At 43.1% G+C, this 20,442-nt stretch overlaps 1 protein-coding gene across 4 annotated transcripts in view; it reads right to left on the bottom strand.

Moving 5' to 3' along the window:
- NF2 (NF2, moesin-ezrin-radixin like (MERLIN) tumor suppressor) overlaps positions 1 to 13,822 on the bottom strand; it is a 77,848-nt gene extending 64,026 nt beyond the window's left edge. For 3 of the 4 annotated variants that reach the window (XM_059408780.1, XM_059408779.1, XM_059408782.1), the window contains exon 1: positions 13,227 to 13,821. In XM_059408780.1, the coding sequence (XP_059264763.1) occupies positions 13,227 to 13,340 (114 nt within the window). In that variant the 5' untranslated portion in view covers positions 13,341 to 13,821. Of the gene's footprint in view, positions 1 to 13,226 lie in introns of all 4 variants that reach the window. The other variant, XM_059408781.1, reaches the window with a different exon arrangement.
- Positions 13,823 to 20,442: the final 6,620 nt, after the last annotated feature.

Genomic DNA, 20,442 nt, shown 5'->3' with positions numbered 1-20,442 from the left:
TGCATGGAGACCACTTTAAATCACCATGATCACTATGGAAATCTGGGACCTTCCCTCTTAAATATCTTTCTGTGTGCCGGAATGCCTTAAATATTGGCTATTCTAAACCTGAACTGAAGCAGGGGGTGGGGGAAAAGGAGGTGGATTTCAAAGTTAAATAACTTTTCAAAACACATGAAAAGGTCTCAGAATAGAGAGGTTAACCAATTGCTATTTATGTGCACACACCAAATTTAAGAAAATATCAGGCTGAATAATAGGGAAGAATATTCGGACCACAAAGCTTATTAAATATGCAACCAGAAAATACTGAACTGTTGCAAAAGAAGGTCAAAGGCAAGGAATAGGGCGCCTGGGTGGCTCAGTGGGTTAAGCCGCTGCCTTCGGCTCAGGTCATGATCTCAGGGTCCTGGGATCGAGTCCCGCATCGGGCTCTCTTCTCAGCAGGGAGCCTGCTTTCTCCTCTCTCTCTCTCTACCTTCCTCTCTGCCTGCTTGTAATCTCTCTCTGTCAAATAAATAAATAAAATCTTTAAAAAAAAAAAAAAAAAAAAAAAAGGCAAGAAATATTAAGCCAAAGGCAAGGAATTGCAAACAGGATCATGGCAAGTGAAAAGGATTCACTTATGGAAAGTGTCCATCTGATTCAAAGGAAAACCAGACACTGATCCAATGCAACAGAGGTCATCAGTAACATCATCCACTGGCCAAAATTTAAGTCCACTGGCAAGTTCACAAAATGTTTTGAAATGGTATCTTATGGCAAATGCAAAAAAAAAAAAAACAAATAATAATGCCATAGACAAATGATTGAGTTAGAAAGTCTAAGTACTTTACCAACGACTCAGTTTTAATCCCTGTAACAATCCCTTGCAGGAAGAATTATTATGCTCCCCATTTTACAGATGAGGAAACAGGCATCTGAAGAGGATTAAGGAACCTGTCTAAGGTCATTGAGCTGGTTAGGGCAGAGCCAAGAATCAGGCTCCTGAGACCAAGCTCTCCCCAGATGCTCATAACCTCCAGGCTGTGCTGCCTGTCTGTCAGAGTCCAGACAAGTAAACTGGAACTTGAGCTAAGACCTCTCCAACTAGGGCGCCTGGGTGGCTCAGTCATTAAGCATCTCTCAGGTCATGATCCCAGGGTACTGGGATCAAGCCCCGCATCGGGCTCTCTGCTCAGTGGAGAGCATACTACTCCCTCTCCTACTCCCCCTGCTTTGTTCCCTCTCTCGCTGTGTTTTTCTCTGTCAAATAAATAAAAACCTTAAAAAAAAAAAAAAAAAGACCTCTCTAACTGACTTGAAAACTTCGTTGTGAGGTTCAAATAAGCACTGGTCATTAGTGAGATTCTCCCGCTGCTGTTTAACAGTCCCTGTCCTCTTCTTTCTCTTTCAGAATAGACAGTGGCTCTGCGGGGACTTTAAGCAAGCTATGTACCCTGCTGGAGTCTCCAATTCCCACTCTGAAAATGAAGCCAATGACAAGACCTCCATCCTAAGTAGGTCTTGATCACTGCTACGTCCACACGGGTACTCAGTAAATATCTGTTGAATGAATAAGTGAACGAGTCTCTGTTGTATCAAATGAGATAGTATATGTAAAGCATTTAGCATGGGACCTGGCACACAGTAACTGTTACTCCCTAGCCCTTCCTCCTACAAAAGAGCAGACATGGGGGCCAGCAGATGGCAGCACCAGCCAGTGTATGTCCGGCTTCCTTCTATCTTCACCAGCACAACTATATCCAGCATTCACCTGACTGCCGATGTCCCATATCCGCAGACCCAGGCCATCTGCGGGCATGCAAAAACCCCATGGGAAAATACGGATAAGGCAGAAACAATCTTTCTTCTGAAATAAGAAAAAAGGTTTCTCGGGGCACCTGGGTGGCTCAGTGGGTTGAGCCTCTGCCTTCAGCTCAGGTCCTGGGATCTAGCCCCCCATCGGGCTCTCTGCTCAGCAGGGAGCCTGCTTCCTCCTCTCTCTCTGCCTGCCTCTCTGCCTACTTGTGATCTCTGTCAAGTAAATAAATAAATAAAATCTAAAAAAAAAAGAAAAGAAAAGAAAAAAGGTTTCTCAGTGCCCTCATATAGAGTCCCATTACTATACACAACTAGCAATGAAATGACCACCACTGCCCTCCAGAAGTCTGCATCCTTAGAAGGGAAGCATCTGCCTAAATCTTCAAGTGTCTGGGTTGTAACATCTTACTGAAAATACCAGGGTCGTTCTTTCTGTTTTCCCCTTTCAAAGGTTTCTACTTTTTGTCCACTTGTATGTTGGAATGATCTGTAATGCTGGTATTTAATCCAGTCATATTCCCACTTGGGTATGTGAAAACATTTGGGATGTCAACCAACAGAAGAAGGAGGCTTTGTTTCCAATATAAGATGGTATTAGAATCTCTCACAACTCAATTCGGAGAGCTTTTTCATATTTGGCTCTTCTTACTGATAGATTGAATTATTAGAGTAAAATTCCAGCCTAGATAAGAAATAACATAACCGTTTAGCCTCCTGGCAAATTACGTTCAGCACCCACTTTCTCAAAATGACAAATATCAAATCTCTCAAGTGGAAAAATCCTCTGAAACAACAAGCCAACTGTGCAATGCAGCAAGTAGTGCAAGAAAGAGATTTATTCCCTATCTCTGCAGCAAAAAAGTCTGAACTTATTAGCATAAGGTAACATGATTCATATGTTAACTACCACTGAAATTGAATCCTTAGACCATCACCTACCCTTGACCTCAAAAAAGTCAAGAATTCATCAAATAACATCTCTCCTCTTTTTTTTTCCAAATGCATCTGTCATCTCCTTGCATTAGTACCTTCCTCAGTTAATGTACAACATAAAAATAGCAAGAGAGAAAGACTGATAGTTTCTTAGAGCTCTATCCTCATAAATCAAACTACTGTTACTGGCTTTTTTTTTTTTTTAGATTTTATTTATTTGACAGAGAGAGAGAGAGAGATCTCAAGTAGGCAGAGAGGCAGGCAGAGAGAGAGGGGAAGCAGGCTCCCTGCTGAGCAGAGAGCTGATGTGGGGCTCCATCCCAGGACCCTGAGATCATGACCCTAGCCAAAGGCAGAGGCCTAACCCACTGAGCCACCCAGGTGTCCCTACTGTTACTTTTTAAACAGAATATTTGAACATACTCATTTACAAACAGGTATTTACACTGAAAAGTCACTGAAATGCAACGGCTTGACAAATCATAACAGGGCAGTAACCATGGTGACCTGAGCTGCCTCCTACTTTTAGCCAACTATAGTCCCTTCTAGTTCTTACTTTCTGCCTGGCACTATGCATTCCATGAATCCTTATAAAATCTTGCAAGGCCAAATAAATAAATAAAACAAAAATTCCATTTTACTGACGTGGAAACTGAGGTCCAAAGAGCTTAGGTATCTTATCTAAGCCAGGAGTAGGTTAGCTGGAATTCAAGCCCAGACCTATTTTATTTCAAAGCCTATACACTTTCCACTAATGCTTTGCTACTCAAGGGGTGGTCCCTAAATCAGCAGCCCTGGCATCATTTGAGAATGTGTTAGAAATGCAGAATTCTCAGTCATACTATAGAAGTACAGAGTCAGAATTCTCATTTTATCAAGATCCCAGGTCATTTACTGGCACATTTAAGTTTGATAGACTCTAAGCTATACCATTCTGACTCTCTAAATATCACTACTCTTACCTTCTTCTATAGATTAGTGGTTCTCAACACGATGGCAGGGAGAGGGGGAGAAGGAAGGGTACTCCTCCCCCCCAGGGACACTTGATGATGTCTAAAGACATTTTTGGTTGTCTCAGCTGGGAGGGTGGGGAGGTGCTACTGGCATCTAGCGGTGCTTCTAAACATCCTACAGGGCACAGGACAGCTGCGGCCCTGACAAAGAATTATTCAGCCAAAATATCAATAGTGTCAAGGTTGAGGGGTGCCTGGGTGGCTCAGTGGGTTAAAGCCTCTGCCTTCGGTTCAGGTCATGATCTCAGGGTCCTGGGATCGAGCCCCGAATCGGGCTCTCTGCTCATCAGGGAGCCTGCTTTCTTCTCTCTCTGCCTGCCTCTCTGCCTACTTGTGATCTCTGTCTCTGTCAAAAAATAAATAAATAAATAAAATCTTAAAAAAAAAAAAAAATAGTGTCAAGGTTGAGAAGCCCTGCGATAGCTGGTAATATTGTACATTCTCTTTGGGTCTGGGGTCTGTTTAAAGAAAAAAAGAAGGGTGCCTGGGTGGCTCAGTGGGTTAAAGCCTCTGCCTTCAGCTCAGGTCATGATCCCAGGGTGCTGGGATCGAGCCCCGCATCGGGCTCTCTGCTCAGTGGGGAGCCTGCTTCTCCGTCTCTCTCTGCCTACCTCTCTGCCTACTTGTGACCTCTGTCTGTCAAAGAAATAAATAAAATATTTAAAAAAAAAAAAAAAGAAGAGATTTTCATGGTAGAATTGTGAAGAATTCTCATACAAAATCCCTTTCCCTACCGGTCAGTCTCTCATAATCTCTCACAGCATTTGCCAAACAGAAACTTGGATCAGGGGGTCAAATGGCTGGCTCAGTTGGTAAAGCATGTGACTCTTGATCTCAAGGATGTGAGTTCAAGTCCCACACTGGGTATGGAGATTACATACATACATACATACATACACACATAAGTAAGATATATTAGGGATCAGCAAACTATGGCCCACAACACAAACCTAATTTGCCCTCTATTATTGTACCATCTGAGAGCTGAGAGTAATTTTTCCATCTTTAAATGTAAAATTTACTCATTTATTTATTTTTAAGATTTTATTTCTTTATTTGAGAGAGAGAGAGAGCACAAGCAGTGGGAGAGGCAGAGGAAGAGGGAGAAGCAGTCTCTCCGCTGAGCAGGGAGCCAATGTGGGGCTCAATCCCAGGACCCCAGGATCATGACCTGAGCCGAAGGCAGACACTTAATGACTGAGCCATCCAGGTGGCCCCTTAAGTGTAATTTCTGAAACATTTCATCACTTGTGAAAATTATATGAAATTCAAATTTCAGTGTTCACAAATAGTTTTACTGGAACAAAGTCATGTCTTTTGTTCCCATTTTGTCAAAGGCCACATCTTCCTTAACACAGCCTGAGATTTAACTCATGTACCTTAAAAATTCACCTATTTAAAATGCACAGTTCAGGGAACCTGTGTGGCTTAGTCAGTTGGGTGGCAGCCTTCAGCTCAGGTCATGATCGCAAGGTTCTAGAATCAAGCCCCACATCGGGCTCCCTGCTCAGTAGGGAATCTGCTTCTCCCTCTCCCTGACTCATGTTCTCACTCACTCTGCTCTCTCTCTCTCATAAATAACCTTTTTTTAAAAAATGCACAATTCAGGGGAATCTGGGTGGCTCAGTGTGTTAAAGCCTCTGCCTTCGGCTCAGGTTATGATCCTGGGGTCCTGGGATTGAGCCCCGCATCAGGCTCTCTGCTCGGCGGGGAGCCTGCTTCTCTGCCTACTTGTGATCTCTGTCTGTCAAATAAATAAATAAAATCTTTTTTTTAAAATGCACAATTCAATGGTTTCTAGAATATTTACGGTGTTGTGCAACCATGGCCCCTGTCAATTCTGGAATATATTCTTCACTCCACAAAGAAACCTTGCATCCCCTGGCTATCACTCCTGTATCCCTGTACCCTTTTCCCAGTTCTAAGCAACCACAAATCTACTTTTCATTTCCCTACATATCCCCACTCCAGACTTGCTGATGAATGAAATAATAAGTGCACTTTTGTGATTGCTGCTTCCACTTAGCAATAATGTTTTCAAGGTTTATCCATTTGTAGCATGTATTTATTATTTCATTCCTTCTTAGTGCCAAATAATATTTCATTGTACTGATATACCACCTTTTATTTACCCTTTCATCAGCTGATGGACATTTGGGTTGTTTCTACCTTTTGGCTCTTATAAATGTTGCTATAGATACCTGTGTACAAGTTTCTCTGTAGATACACATGAATTTCTCTTGAGTAGATACCTAGTAGTGGGATTGCTGGGTCAGATGATAACTCTATATTTAACTGTTTGAAGGAATGGCCAGACTGTTTCTCAAAGTGGCTGTACTGTTCTACAGTCCCATCATCAGTGTATAAGGGTTCCAATTTCCTCATATTCTCACCAACATTTATTATTATATGACTTTTTAAGATTTTATTTATTTATTTGACAGAGATCACAAGTAGGCAGAGCAGCAGGCAGAGAGAAAGAGGGGGAAGCAGGCTCCCTGCTGAGCAGAGAGTCCAGTATGGGGCTCGATCCCAGGACCCTGGGATCATGACCTGAATCGAAGGCAGAGGCTTAACCCGCTGAGCCACCCGGGCGCCCCATATTATATGACTTTTTGATTCTAATCATCCTAGTGGTTGGCTCTTATTGTGGTAAAGTGGTATCTCATGGTGTTTTTTATTTTCATGTCCCTGATGACTCATGATGTTGAGCATTTTTCATGTGCTTATTGGCCATTTGTGTATCTTCCTCAACAAAATGTCTATTCAGATCCTTTGCCCATTTTTTTAAAGTAAACTCTATACCCACCATGGGGCTTGAACTCACAACCCTGATATCAAGACTCATGCTCTACTGAAAAGCCAGTCAGGCACCCCTCAGTTGCCCACTTTCTAATTGAGTTATTTGCCTTCTTATTACTGAGCAATAAGAGTCCTTCATATATTTTAGATAGAAGAGCCTCATGAGATACATGATTTCCTAATATTTCTTTTCAGTTCTTGATGGCATCCCTCAAAGCATAAAAGTTTTTAATCTTGATGAAGTCAAGTCTATTACTTTTTCTTCTGTTACTCATGCTTTTGTTATATCTAAGAATCCTATGCCAAATCCAAAGTCATGAAGGTTTATCCCTGTTTTAATGGTATTATAGTTTTAGCTCTTATATTTACATCTTTGATGCATTTTTAATTTTTGTATGTGGTATGAAATAAGGGTTCAACTTCATTGTTTTGCATGTGGCTCACCAGTTGTCTCAGCACTGTTGGGAAGTCTATTCATTCCTCCATTGAACGGGTAGTAAGTTTTGAAATAAGGAAGTAAGAGTCTTCCTACTTTCCTCTTCTTTTACAAGATTGTTTTAGCTATTGTAGATCCCTTGCAATTCCATATAAATTTTAAAATCAGATTTTCAATTTCTACAAAGAAATAAACTGGGATTCTGATAGGGATTATGCTGAATGAGTAGATCAGCTAGGGGAATACTGCCCCCTTAACAATGTTAAATCTTATGATCTATGAACAAGGGATACCTTTCCATTTCTTTAGGTCCTTTAATTTCTACCAACAATGTTTTAATAATTTTCAGAGTATAAGTTTTACACTTCATTGGTTAAATTTGTTCCTAAGTATTTTATACTTTTTGATACTATTGTAAATAGAATTTTCTTTTCATTTTCATATTGTTCGTGGCAAGCATATAAAATTACAAGTGATTTTCGTGTATTGCTCTTGTATCCTGCCACCTTGTTTAACTCATTTATTAGTTCAAATAGTTTTATAGGAAAATCCCTATAGGGGATTTCTTAGGTCCTCTATATGTGATCATGTTATCTCTGAATATATTTTTATTTTCTTCCTTTCCAATATGAATGTCTTTTATTTCATTTTCTTGCTTAAGTGTCCTGGCTAGAACCTCTAGCACACTGTTGAACTGAAGTGGCAAGATAGGGGCGCCTGGGTGGCTCAGTCGGTTAAGTGGCTGCCTTTGGCTCAGGTCATGATCCCCAGTCCTCAGATGGAGCCCACATAGGGCTCCCTGCTCAGTGGAGAGCCTGCTTCTCCCTCTCCCTGCCACTCTGCCTACTTGTGTCCTCTCTTTCTGTCAAGTAAATAAATCTTTTTTTTTTTCAAATAAATAAATCTTTAAAAAAAAAAAAAGTGGCAAGATAGGGGCACCTGGGTGACTCAGATGGCTAAGTGTCTGCCTTCAGCTCAGGTCATGATCTCAGGGTCCCAGAATCAACTCCCACAGCAGGATACCTGCTCAGCAGGGAGTCTGCATCTCCCTCTCCCTCTGTCTCTGTCTTTCCCCTTGCTCATTTTATGCGCTCTCAAATAAATAAAATCTTAAATTTAAAAAAAAGTAGCAAGATATCCTTGTCTTATTCCTATTCCTGATCTCACTATTAAGTATGATAGTTAGCTGCGGGTTCTTCACAGATACTCTTTATCAGGTTGAGGAATCTGCCTTCTATTCCTATTTTATTCAGTGTTTTTTTCATGAAATGCTGCTTGATTTTGTCGAGTGCTTTTCTGGCATGTATTGAAATATGTGATTTTTTTTTATTCTATTGATATGATGTATTATGTTAATTGATTTTCAGATATTAAACCAACCTTGAATTCCTGGAATAAATCTCACTTGGTTATGATGTACGATATACATATATATGTATATCATATAGATAGATAGAGAGATGCTAGATTCAGTTTGCTAATATTTTTGTTAAGAATTTTTGCTTCCAGGGGTCCCTGGATGGCTCAGTTAAAGCCTCTGACTTTGACTCAGGTCATGATCCCAGGGTCCTGGGATCGAGCCCTGCGAGCCCCTGCTTTCCCCTCTCTCTCTCTGCCTGCCTCTCTGCCTACTTGTGATCTCTGTCTGTCAAATAAATAAACAAAATCTTAAAAAAAAAAAAAAAGAATTTTTGCTTCCAGGAGTACTTGGGTGGCTCAGTTGGTTAAGCATCTGCCTTCAGCTCAGGTAGAGATCCCAGGGTCCGGGGATTGAATCCTGTGGTCCTGCGTTGGGGCTCCCTGCTCAGCAAGGAGTCTGTTCTCCCTATGCCCCGCCCCCCCCCCAGCTCATGCTCTTTCTCTCTCACTCTCTATAAAATAAATAAAATTTTAAAAAATAAGAATTTTTGCTTCCATATTTTTTTCTAAGTAATCTACACCCAACATCGCTGGAACTCAAAACTCCAAGATCAAGAGTCACATGACCTACTGAGACAGTCAGGCACCCCGTTTTGCTTCCATATTCATAAGAGATCTTAGTCTCTAGTTTTCTTGTGATTGCTTTGTCAGCTTTTGGTATCAGGGTAATGCCAGCCTCATAAAATGAGTTGGGAAGTAGTCCCTGCTCTCCTTTTTTTTTTTTTTTTTTTTTAAAGATTTTATTTGGAGCTCCTGGGTGGCTCAGTGGGTTAAAGCCTCTGCCTTCAGCTCAGGTCATGATCCTAGAGTCCTGGGATCGAGCCCCACATCGGGCTCTCTGCTCCGCAGGGAGCCTGCTTCCTCCTCTCTCTCTGCCTGCCTCTCTGCCTACTTGTGATCTCTGTCTGTCAAATAAATAAATAAAATCTTTAAAAAAAAAAGATTTTATTTATTTGACAGAGAGAGATCACAAGTAGATGGAGAGGCAGGCAGAGAGAGAGATAGAGGGAAGCAGGCTCTCTGCGGAGTAGAGAGCCTGATGTGGGACTCGATCCCAGGACCCTGAGCCGAAGGCAGCAGCTTAACCCACTGAGCCACCCAGGCGCCCTCCTATTCTTTTGAAAGAGCATGTGAAGAACTGCTATTAATTGTCCTTGAAATGTTTGGTAGAATTCAGTAATAAAGCCATTTGGGCCTTTAGTACATACAGTCTGGACATTTCTTTGTGGGCGTTGTTATTACCAATTTAATCTCTTCACTGGTTATAGGTCTGTTCAGATTGTCTGTTTCTTCTCGAGTAAATTTTGGTAGTTGGTGTCTTTCCAGGAATTTGTCCATCTCATTTGAGTTATCTAATTATTTGGGGTACAGTTGTCATTTTATTTTTGTTTTCTATGTGTTTCACGTTTTTGTTTCTCCATCCCTCCTTTACTACTTGTTTTTACATTAGGTGAATATTTTCTAATGAAGCATTTACATTTATTTAGTGATTTCTTCATCATACTTTTTAAGTGTTTTGGGGGAATTTTTTTAGTGGTTGCTCCAGAGTTTACCAGATAATCTTATCAGAATCAGCTTGAGATTTATACTAGTTTAATTCCAGTGATATATACATCCTATATATCTATATATAGAGATCCTATATCTATATATACCTATATATCCTTTCACTTTTCACCTTTTTTGTAGATTATTTATATTTGAATATTAAAATTATATATGTTGACAAGTTTTTTCTTTGAGCACTTTAAATATGTTATCCCATAGCCTCTGGCCTCCACAGTTTCTGCAGAGAAGACAGCTGTTAATCTTACTGGGGTTTCCTTGTATGTTATAAGTCCTTTTTCTCTTGCTTTCAAGATTTTCTCCTTGTCTTTGACTTTCTGCATTTTCCCTTTTTCTATTTGTGGATCTCTTTGTGTTCATCCTCCTTGGAGTCTACTGAGCTTCTTGAATGTCTACGCTATTGTTTTTCAATAAATTCAGAAAGTGTCAGCTACTGTTTTTTAAAATATTTTTTCTCTCTCCTCTCCTGGTATTCCCATACATATGTACACTTATGATTTCCCACATTTTTCTGAGGCTCTGTACATTTTTCTTCATTGTTTTTTCTATTTTTCAGCTTGCATCATCTCTATCATTCTATCTTCAAGCAGGCTAATTCTTCAATCTGCCTGTTTGAATCTACTCTGAGCCCCTCTAATGAATTTTTAACTTCACTTGTGCTGCTTTACAACTCCAGAATTTTCATTTGGTTCTTTTCTGTAATTCCTACCTTTTAACTTGATCTTCTCTACTTGAGGTGAAAATGTCATACCTTCCTTCTTTAATCATGCTTTCCTTTAGTTCTGAGAATGTATTTGTAATGGTTATTGGAAATCTTTTCTGCTAAATCTGACATCTGGTCGCTCTCATGGCAATTTCTACTGCTAGTTTGTTTCCATCGTCTGGGTCATATTTCCCTACTTTTTTGCAAGTCTCACAATTCTTTTGCAGGAAACTGGACATTTTAAGTAATATATCATCTAAATAATATAGATACTGGACTGGTTCTCCCTACCCCAGCCCCAGGGCTTTTTATTGTTCTTTGCTTATTTAGTGATGGGCTGGAATGTTTTAGTGAAATCTATTTCATTCACATAGTGTTAAGGCCTATGATGTTGTTGTTCCTCAAAGACACACAAATTGTGGTTTCAGCTGGGCACTTTCTCTTCCCCTGATCACACCTAGCTGTTAAAACTCCTTTAATGGTGTCTTACTATTCTATTATTTTCAACCAGACCCTGGGGCATAACTTGGTCTACAAAATAATCCAATCAAAGGTGACTCTTTTGAGGGAACAGTTTATTCAATCCCATGAGGGATCTTCCCCACCCCATCTTAATCTTTGACTCTCTCCTGCAAAGTAGTGGGTCTACAGCCTAGGCTGTATCTTCATTAAAGCCATAATCTCCTCCCAACTCCCCTTTTTTTTTTTGTTTGTTTGTTTTTGTTGTTTTTAAGATTTAATTTATTTGACAGAGAAAGAGAGAGACAGCGAGAGAGGGAACACCAGTAGGGGAAAGGGAAGGAAGGCAGCTTCCTGCCCAGTGGAGAGCCAGATGTAGAGCTCAATCCCAGGACCCTGGGATCATGACCAGAGCTGAAGGTAGACACTTAACACAGACACTTAACAACTGAGCCACCCAGGTGCCCCCAAATCCTCCAGTTTTTAAGAGTTCCCTTAGTCATAAACTTCTCCACATTTTGTTGCAAATGAAGTAACTGTCTTTGGGAAGAGAGCAGGAGCCACAGGTTTTAAAGCCTTCTTCTCCTTCTAGGTAAAATCTCTGAATCCTTGATGGAAGGGGTGGGATGGCACACAACAGCCTGAGATTTTCTCAGTTTGCCTCCTCTGGCATGGAACCACCATTATGCAAGCTGGGTCTGGGATGAGAGCAACTGGGGAGCCCCAGTAGTCATGTGCCATGCTCAAGGCACAGCTCCCATTCTGTGAGTAGGAGCTGGATAGAAGAAGGAAGACTCATATTTCAACTACACACACCTGGGACTGTCTCAGTAACAAGTAGGCTTGAGCAGGATAAGAAACACTGAAGTACTGCTCCTCCTGGGAAGAAAGTGGTCTGACAGGGAGCTAGGGGAAGAGGGAGCCCTGTGTTCTGGACTGCAGCAGTCTGGAATGGAATCTCCACCTTGCTGAGTTGGAAGTGGGGAAGAGAGGTAGCAGCCTTGGTTCAAATACTATAGACTCTCACCTTTCTTAGCAAATTTTCGGATTTTCTTGAATAGATGTTTAATTCATTTGATAAATGTTTGCCCTTAGTGCCATTTCCAGATGGTTTAAATTGTTGAGTTTTTTTAAGTAATTTTCACCAGTCTTACAGACGAGCAACATCAATGACACCCCTCACACTGTCATGCTGGAAATGAATCCTAAGCTGCTTTTGTGCTATAATAGCTGAGCTGAAGAGCTAAGTGGTTGTAACAGAGATCCCATGGCCTGCAAAGCTGAAAGTATTTACTACGTGGCCCTTCACTGAAAAAGTTTGTCAATCCCTGACTTAGGTCACTACTGTCAATGCTGCTGTTTCACAGACCACACTTTGTACTAGCCAGGACTTAAATTACTTGAGAGACAGTACTTTTGGCTAAAAGTTTGACTTAAAATCCCACTTTGTCACTTACTAGATGATATATGGTTTGGGGTACCTACCTCATTGGGTAGTTGTGAGAATTAAATGTAGGAGCATCTGACACTTAGAATATATTCAACAAATAGTAACTGTTAATCATCATGATGTAAACTGCATCAAAAGTATTAGTCATCAACAGTTTCCTTTAAGGCTTTTGGAAAAGGGAAAGAAGTACAGACTTTCCAATATACCAGATGCAACTTTTAATGCCTGGGGCACATAATAATATCTAATGAAGTAAAATAAATAAATAAATAGACCCACAGAGCTGGAACTTAAGCCTGACACTGGAAACCAGAATTCGCCACCACGGATGCTTCCAGCCTCTTGAAGCAACAATGAATGAAAACCTTCAGGAAGTGCTTCCAAACCCAAAGCCCTATGAAAAATGAGCAGCAATTATCTTTAAGGTGAGTGGGCCTAGATGGCTCCTTCCGGTTCTGGTCACCTCTGTCTATGCTCAGAGATGATATAAGCTGAATCCCTCAAGCTTCCACCTTGACTGTCAACGCGGCAGGGGCGCCCCAGTTGGTGCCCGACCCACGACGGGGCCCGGCGAGCGGGGATTCCGCCGGATTCCCCCAGGCTCCCGCTTGCCGCAGCCCGTCGGGGCTGCCAGCCGGTTACCTCGCAATTGAACTCCATCTCGGCGTCCATGGTGACGATCCGCACGGTGAACGTCTTGGGCTGCTTCCTCTTGAGAGAGCTGAAGCTCATACGGGAGGCGATGGCCCCGGCCATGGCGCGGGGCTCAGACCCGGGACCCTCGCGCCCCGAGGCCTGCGCTCTGGACCTGTTAGCCCCCCTGGAGGAGTCGCACAGGCCTCAGGGCCACCATGGTAGCCAACTGGCCGGCCTGGGAGCTGTCTGGTCGGCACGGGCCCCCAGCGGCCAGCATGGGCCGTGAGGACCCTGCCCCGGGAGCGTAAAGGGGAGTTGGGGGCGGGCCCTTACGGCCACGGAGACGAAACACGAGCCAGGACCGACGGGGTGGGCTCAGCCCGGCGCTCAGGAACTCGGGCCCGGGACGCTGGGGACGCCCCGGGACGGGGCCCCTAGACCGCAGCAGCCTAGCCCCCGCGCGCCTCTCAGCGGCCGGTGAAGGTCTCGGGGCCGCGCTGCGGCCAGGCGCGCACGTGCGCGCGTGGCTGTCACCGTCTCCGCTCCGCGCGCCCGCAGGAAGCGTCCCCTCCCCACAGACCCCGGCCTGCTCCCCGCCCCGCCCTCAGGCCCCAGATCATTACACACAACGCAACCGAACAGGCGGCTGCCGCCCGGACTCTCCGGTTGGCCGAGAACCCCTAGGGAGGCGGGACTTTTCCCTCCTGTCCGCCCCACTTCAGAAAGGCCTCACCAATTGGAAGTTCCGCTGTGATTGGAGGCGCGGGCCTGGGCTAGGCGTTGAGTGGTCATAGAGGCAGTCACTCCGAGCGCTTTTGTTCGCAGGGAGTACGCCTACTCTAGCAAGATTGGTTGAGGCATCGGAACTCGGCGCGCCTTCTCCCGGGAACCACGTAGCGGCTGGTCAGCAGTTGCGTGTAGGTCAGTGAGGGACTGCCCGTCAGACCAAGTACCTGCCGAGTGTGGCGCCCCAGCCGACTGTGTTTCGGACACCCGGCGGATAATCCTCCTTGGCACTTAATTGCATATACTGAGCTCTGTGTTTCTCAACTTTTAAATCACGTGGAGGCTGCTTAGGTTGCCGGTGCTCTCTCCCAGATCCTCTTTTAGGGAGAAATTGTATTATTACCAAGGGAGGATAATAATTTTACCTACCTCGTGGGGTTGTGGAGGAATTTAAGGTAGTTAAAACATATAAAGCTTTAAAGCGGTGGCTGGTACATACTAAATTGAAACCCATGAAATTGCGCTTTTTTGTAGGTATAAATTGGTCGAAAAATGAAAGCTTTTCTCGTTTTGTACTCTGACTTCCATTTTCAAACCATGTATGTGTTTTCTTTATTTCTTAAGTGTCACCAAGTTAAAATGGGTGTGTTGTGAGATGGGGAATATATAGTTTTCTGTATTTAAAAAAAAAAAGCTTACTTTTAAATAACTCTTTTTTTTTTTTTTTTTTGACAGATAGAGGTCACAGGTAGGCAGAGAGAGAGAAGGAAGCAGGCTCCCCGCCGAGCAGAGAGCCCGATGTGGGGCTCGATCCCAGGACCCTGGAACCATGACCTGAGCCGAAGGCAGAGGCCTCAACCCACTGAGCCACCAAGGCGCCCCTTAAATAACTCTTAATGGTTGAGTAGAGACAATTTCCTGTGTTTTGACTGAAGAATAAGCAGTCCTTAAATGTTAACTCTCAGTACAGTTGGGAAAAGTGAGAGAAGCTCAGCAGGACAGAGCCACATGCTAACTATTATCTAGATAATGAGAAGCAAAGATGGGACTGAAAACCCAGATTTATCTCATCCAGAGCTTGCTAGCATTACTATTTAAAAAAAAAGAAAAAACGATTTTATTTATTCATTTGACAGACAGAGATCACAAGTAGGCAGAGAGGCAGGCAGAGAGAGAGGAGAAAGCAGGCTCCCTGTGGAGCAGAGAGCTCAATGGGGGGCTGGATCCCAGTACCCTGGGATCATGACCTGAGCCGAAGGCTTTAACCCACTGAGCCACCGAGGCGCTCCAGTGTTACCATTTCACTGCCCTGCTTCCCTAAGTGTGGCTGCCCAGTTGCTCCCTGTCGCAGCCCCCCAAACCATGAACTACCATTCTGGAGCTCGCAGCAGACACCATTGCTGTAACCATACCATAGCATAAATCTAGATCTCTACAGGCCCCTTTGGGGCCATGAATCACCAGCGTGTGCTGCCCTACCCAGCAAAGCTGCTGTGGGGGAACTTTACATCCTGTCTACTGCTAGCAAATTCTCCCCACCAAAATGATTGTTCAGAGTAGTGTGGACTTGAAGCGAGAGTGTCTTCATTTTAATTGCTTCAGTTCTCCCCCATAGGTGGGAGAATGAGGGTGGATTCTCCTAAGGGCTCCCCCACACATGGTCAATGACTCAGGGCTTTAACCCAGGGCCAGGACTGCTGACAAAAAATAAGTGATTCTGGGATCCTACTGAGGAGTAGAAAGAGGATGTAGATCAGATGGCAGGGGTAAAAATGACATTGATGGCCAGTAGTAGCTCCTTTTTATGGAAGGCTTACTAGGTGCTAGGCACTGGGTTAATAGGCCAAACATGCCAAATTTAAACATTCTTGGGGAGACCCCAAGATAGATACATGGGTCTGGATCTCAGAAGGGAGGCCAGGATGAGAAATAAAAATAGATGTAATGGAATATTATGCTAGCATTAAAAGGGCCAATCACAGGAAATAAACACAAATGATAATACCTACCAGCTAAGGGCTTGAGAAGGAATAATTCAATCAGAGCTCATTAAGAAAGATCTGGGGGACCCTGACTGGCACAGTCAGTAGACCATGCAACTCTTTTCTTTCTTTCTTTTTTTTTTTTTTTAAGACTTTATTTATTTATTTGAGAGAGAGAGAACACAAGTGAGGTAAAGGGCAAAGGGAGAAGCAGACTTCCCCTCTGAGCAGGGAGTCTGATAACCTGAACCGAAGGCAGATGCTTAACCAACTGAGCCACCCAGGTGCCTTGAGCATGTAACTCTTTTTATTTATTTATTTGACAGAGAGAGACATAGCAAGAGAGGAACACAAGCAGTGGGGGTGGGAGAGGGAGAAGCAGGTTTCCCGCCAAGCAGAGAGCCTGATGCGGGGTTCCGTCCCAGGACCCTGGGATCATGACCTGAGCTGAAGGCAGATGCTTAATGACTGAGCCACTCAGGCATCCCCCTGAGCATGTAACTCTTGATCGTGGGCTTGTGAGTTTGAACCCCACATTGGGAGGTAGAGTGTACTTAAAAAAAAATTTTTTTTAATTTTTTTAAAAAGATTTTATTTATTTGACAGAGACACAGCAAGAGAAGGAACACAAGTAGGGGAATGGGAGACAGAGAAGCAGGCCTCCTGATGAGCATGGAGCTGGATCCCAGGACCCTGGGACCATGACCCAAGCCGAAGGCAGGTGCCCAACAACTGAACCACACAGGCGCCCCCAAAATATATGCATACTTTTTAGAAAAATAATTAAGGGCCCCCGGCTGGCTCAGTGTGTGGAGCATGTGACTTTTGATCTCAGGTCATGAGCTCATGAGTTCATGAGTTCATTGGGGTTAGAGAATACATAAAAAAGTAAAACCTTGAAAAAGAAACAAAGAGGGGCACCTGGGTGGCTCAGTGGGTTAAGCCTCTGCCTTCAGCTCAGATCATGGTCTTGTGGTCCAAAGATCGAGCCCCTCATCAGGGTCTCTGCTTGGCAGGGAGCCTGCTTCCTCCTCTCTCTCTGCCTGCCTCTCTGACCACTTGTGATCTCTGTCTGTCAAATAAATAAAATCTTAAAAAGAAAGAAAGAAAGATCTGGACACACAGAACCCAGTTAGTAAATACATGTTGAATGAAGAAATAAAGGACATAAGGAAATACCTAATGGTCTCACCTATGGAAACAGTATTAATAGCTACAATATCTTAAGTGCCTACCATATACGGTACTCTGGAAAGGGCTTTGCACACTTTATTTCTTTTGATCTTTATCAAAACCCTGTTTGGTAGGTACTGTATCCTCAGTTTACACATGAAACTGACTAAGGCTGAAAGGAGGTAATTTACCCAAGATCATAACTGGAAGAGATGCAATTTGCATCCAGGACAGTTTTTTTTTTTTTTTAAGATTTTATTTATTTATTTGACAGAGATCACAGGTGGGTGGAGAGGCAGGAAGAGAGAGAGGGGGTAAGCAGGCTCCCCGCTGAGCAGCGTGCCTGATATAGGGCTCAATCCCAGGACGCTGAGACCATGACCTGAGGTGAAGGCAGAGGCTCAACCCACTGAGCCACCCAGGTGCCCCTCCAGGACAGTTTCTATCTAGATTTCACCTTAGTTACATTTGGTTCCTCCGTTCTTCCGGAAGATCGGTGGCTCTCAAAGTAAGGTCCATTCTCTCTAGGAGACATTTGGCAACATCTAAAAGTTTTTTTTTTTTTCTTTTTGATTGTCACAAGTAGGGGATGTTCCTGCACTCCATGGTAAAGGCTGAGAATGCTCTTAAACATTGAACAATGCACAAGACAACCTCCCACAATGAAGAATTAGGCAACCCAAAGTATCAATAGGGTCCAGCTAAAGAAATCCTTCTCTAGAGCAATTATTCTTTTTTTATTTAAGATTTATTTATTTGAGAAGAGAGAGAGAGCACAAATGGAAATGGCAGAGGAAGAAGGAGAGAGAATCTCAGACTCCGTGCAGTGCAGAGCTGGACACTATCACGATCTGAGTTGGTTTAACTTACCATGCCACCCAAGCACCCCTAGGGCAATGGTTCTTTAACTGTTTTTGTGGGCTTTTTTTTTTTTTAAGTCAAAAATACTCTAACAAAAATCTGATAAAACCATTGACTTTCTCCACAAAGTTACTGCACATACACACACATACACACACACACATACATATATGCACAAAACTTTAGAATGTTCATAAAAAGACTCCTCCAAAGCATATATTAAGCCCCAACGTAAATCAGCTCATCACCAAGATCGAATCAACTCTTACCAGATGCTGCATGTGAATGCAAGATTATAAGCTGTCTGCCAAAAATTGAACTTTGTTGTTTCTGGAATTACTTTTACTGTAACTTGGCATGATGCCATTGTCCCGTGCCATTGTTCCCATGAGGAACAGCCCCGTGGAGCTCTGTCTTCAGTAGAGATTTAACTGACAAAGGTACACGCAGCATCTTTTCTAGGAAGACTTGCAAGAGAAATGTCTCTTAAACTCTGGCACTTATATTTCTCATGGGAGACTGGTTTTCTTTCTATTTTTTTAATAACATTCATGGTGTTTTCCTTATCTCAAAAGTAATCCATATGTGTTACAGAAAAGAAATAGAAAGTACAGATAAGCAGTGTGGTAGACATAATTCTAAGATGTTCCCCACTGAGGCACCTGACATGGTTCAGTTGGTTAAGCGTCTGCCATCAGCTCAGGTCATGACCCTGGGATCCTGGTGTCCATTGAGCCTGGACTCCTTGCTTAGTGAGCATTCTGCCTCTTCCTCTCCCTCTGCCCCTCCTCTTGTTTGTGCTCTATCTCTCTCACTCAAATAAATTTAAAAAATCTTGAAAAAAATAACTAAAATTTTTTAAAAAGCAAAAAACAAAATGTCCCCCATTGATCTATAGACTTGCACAATCCTCCCCATTGGCCATGGGCAAGATCCAGTAGATATGATGAAATATTATTCCTGTGATTATGTTGCTTTATACAGCAAAGGGAATTTTTGCAGATAAAATGCCCTAATCAGTTGTGTTTATCAAAAGGGAGATTATCCCAGGAGGATACCGAACTCATCAGGTGAACTCTTTTTTGTTTTTTAATTCCAGTATAGTTAGCATACAATGTTATATTAGTTTTAGGGGTACAATATAGTATCAGGTGAATTTTTTTTTTTAAGATTTTATGTATTTTTTTTTTTTAAAGATTTTATTTATTTATTTGACAGAGATCACGAGTAGGCAGAGAGGCAGGCAGAGAGAGAGGAGGAAGCAGGCTCCTGCTGAGCAGACAGCCCGATACGGGACTCGATCCCAGGACCCCGAGATCATGACCTGAGCCGAAGGCAGCGGCTTAACCCACTGAGCCACCCAGGCGCCCAGATTTTATGTATTTATTCAAGAGAGAGAAAACAGAGCCAGGGGCAGGGGCGGTGGGTGGTGAAGAGGGAGAGGGACAAACAGACTGTGCCCTGAGCACAGAGGCCTGAGCAGTGCTTGATGCAGGGCTAGATTCCATGACCCAGAAATCATGACCTGAGCTGAAATCAAGAGTTGGACACTTAACCAACTGAGTCACTCAGGTGCCCCTCCAGGTGGACTCTTAAAAGGAGATTTAGGGATCAAAGATAAAGGAAGTCCAAGAGGGGCGCCTGGGTGGCTCAGCAGGTTAAAGCCTCTGCCTTCGGCTCAGGTCATGATCCCAGGGTCCTGGGATCCAGCCATCCATTGGGCTCTTTGCTCAGCAGGGAGCCTGCTTCCTCCTCTCTCTCTGCCTGCCTCTCTGCCTACTTGTGATCTCTGTCAAATAAATAAAAAAGTAAATAAATAAATTAATTAAAATAATTAAAAAAAAAAAAAAAAAAGGAAGTCTAAGAGATGAGCTCCTCCTGACCTGGAAGAAAGGAAACAATATCTATGCTGTGACGCTGCTTATAGGGCCTCATAGCAAGGAACTCTGGGTGACTTCTGGGAGTGGAGAGTGCCAGCTGTTGGATTTGACAGCTAGCAAAAAAACAGGGAATTGAATCCCACAGCCGTAAGGAGCTTACTCCCGAGTAAGCTAGGGAGGAGGATCCTGAGGTCCAGGGCAGAACCACAGAATGGCTGACAGTTTGATTTTAGCTTTGTGAAACCCTGCATAGAAGATCATACAAAGCCATGCCTGCATTCAAGACCCACGATCACTGTCAGATAATAAATGTAATTACCACTAAGTGTGTGGTAATTTGTAAACACAGCCGTAGAAAATTGACACCAGCAGAGAGAAATAAACAAACAAAAACAACTAATAAAATGTTTTATTTTGAAGTAATCAGACCTCTCCCATCATGTCCTCTACCCAGTTTCCTTTTTTTTTTTTTTAAGATTTTATTTATTTGACAGAGAGAGATGACAGGCAGGCAGAGAGAGAGAAGGAAGCAGGCTCCCTGCTGAGCAGAGAGCCCCATGCAGGGCTTGATCCCAGGACCCTGAGATCATGACCTGAGCC

Source organism: Mustela nigripes, chromosome 8 (assembly GCF_022355385.1).
Source record: "Mustela nigripes isolate SB6536 chromosome 8, MUSNIG.SB6536, whole genome shotgun sequence".
Classification (NCBI taxonomy): Eukaryota; Metazoa; Chordata; class Mammalia; order Carnivora; family Mustelidae; genus Mustela; species Mustela nigripes.
This window is presented reverse-complemented; position numbering and strand designations above follow the sequence as displayed.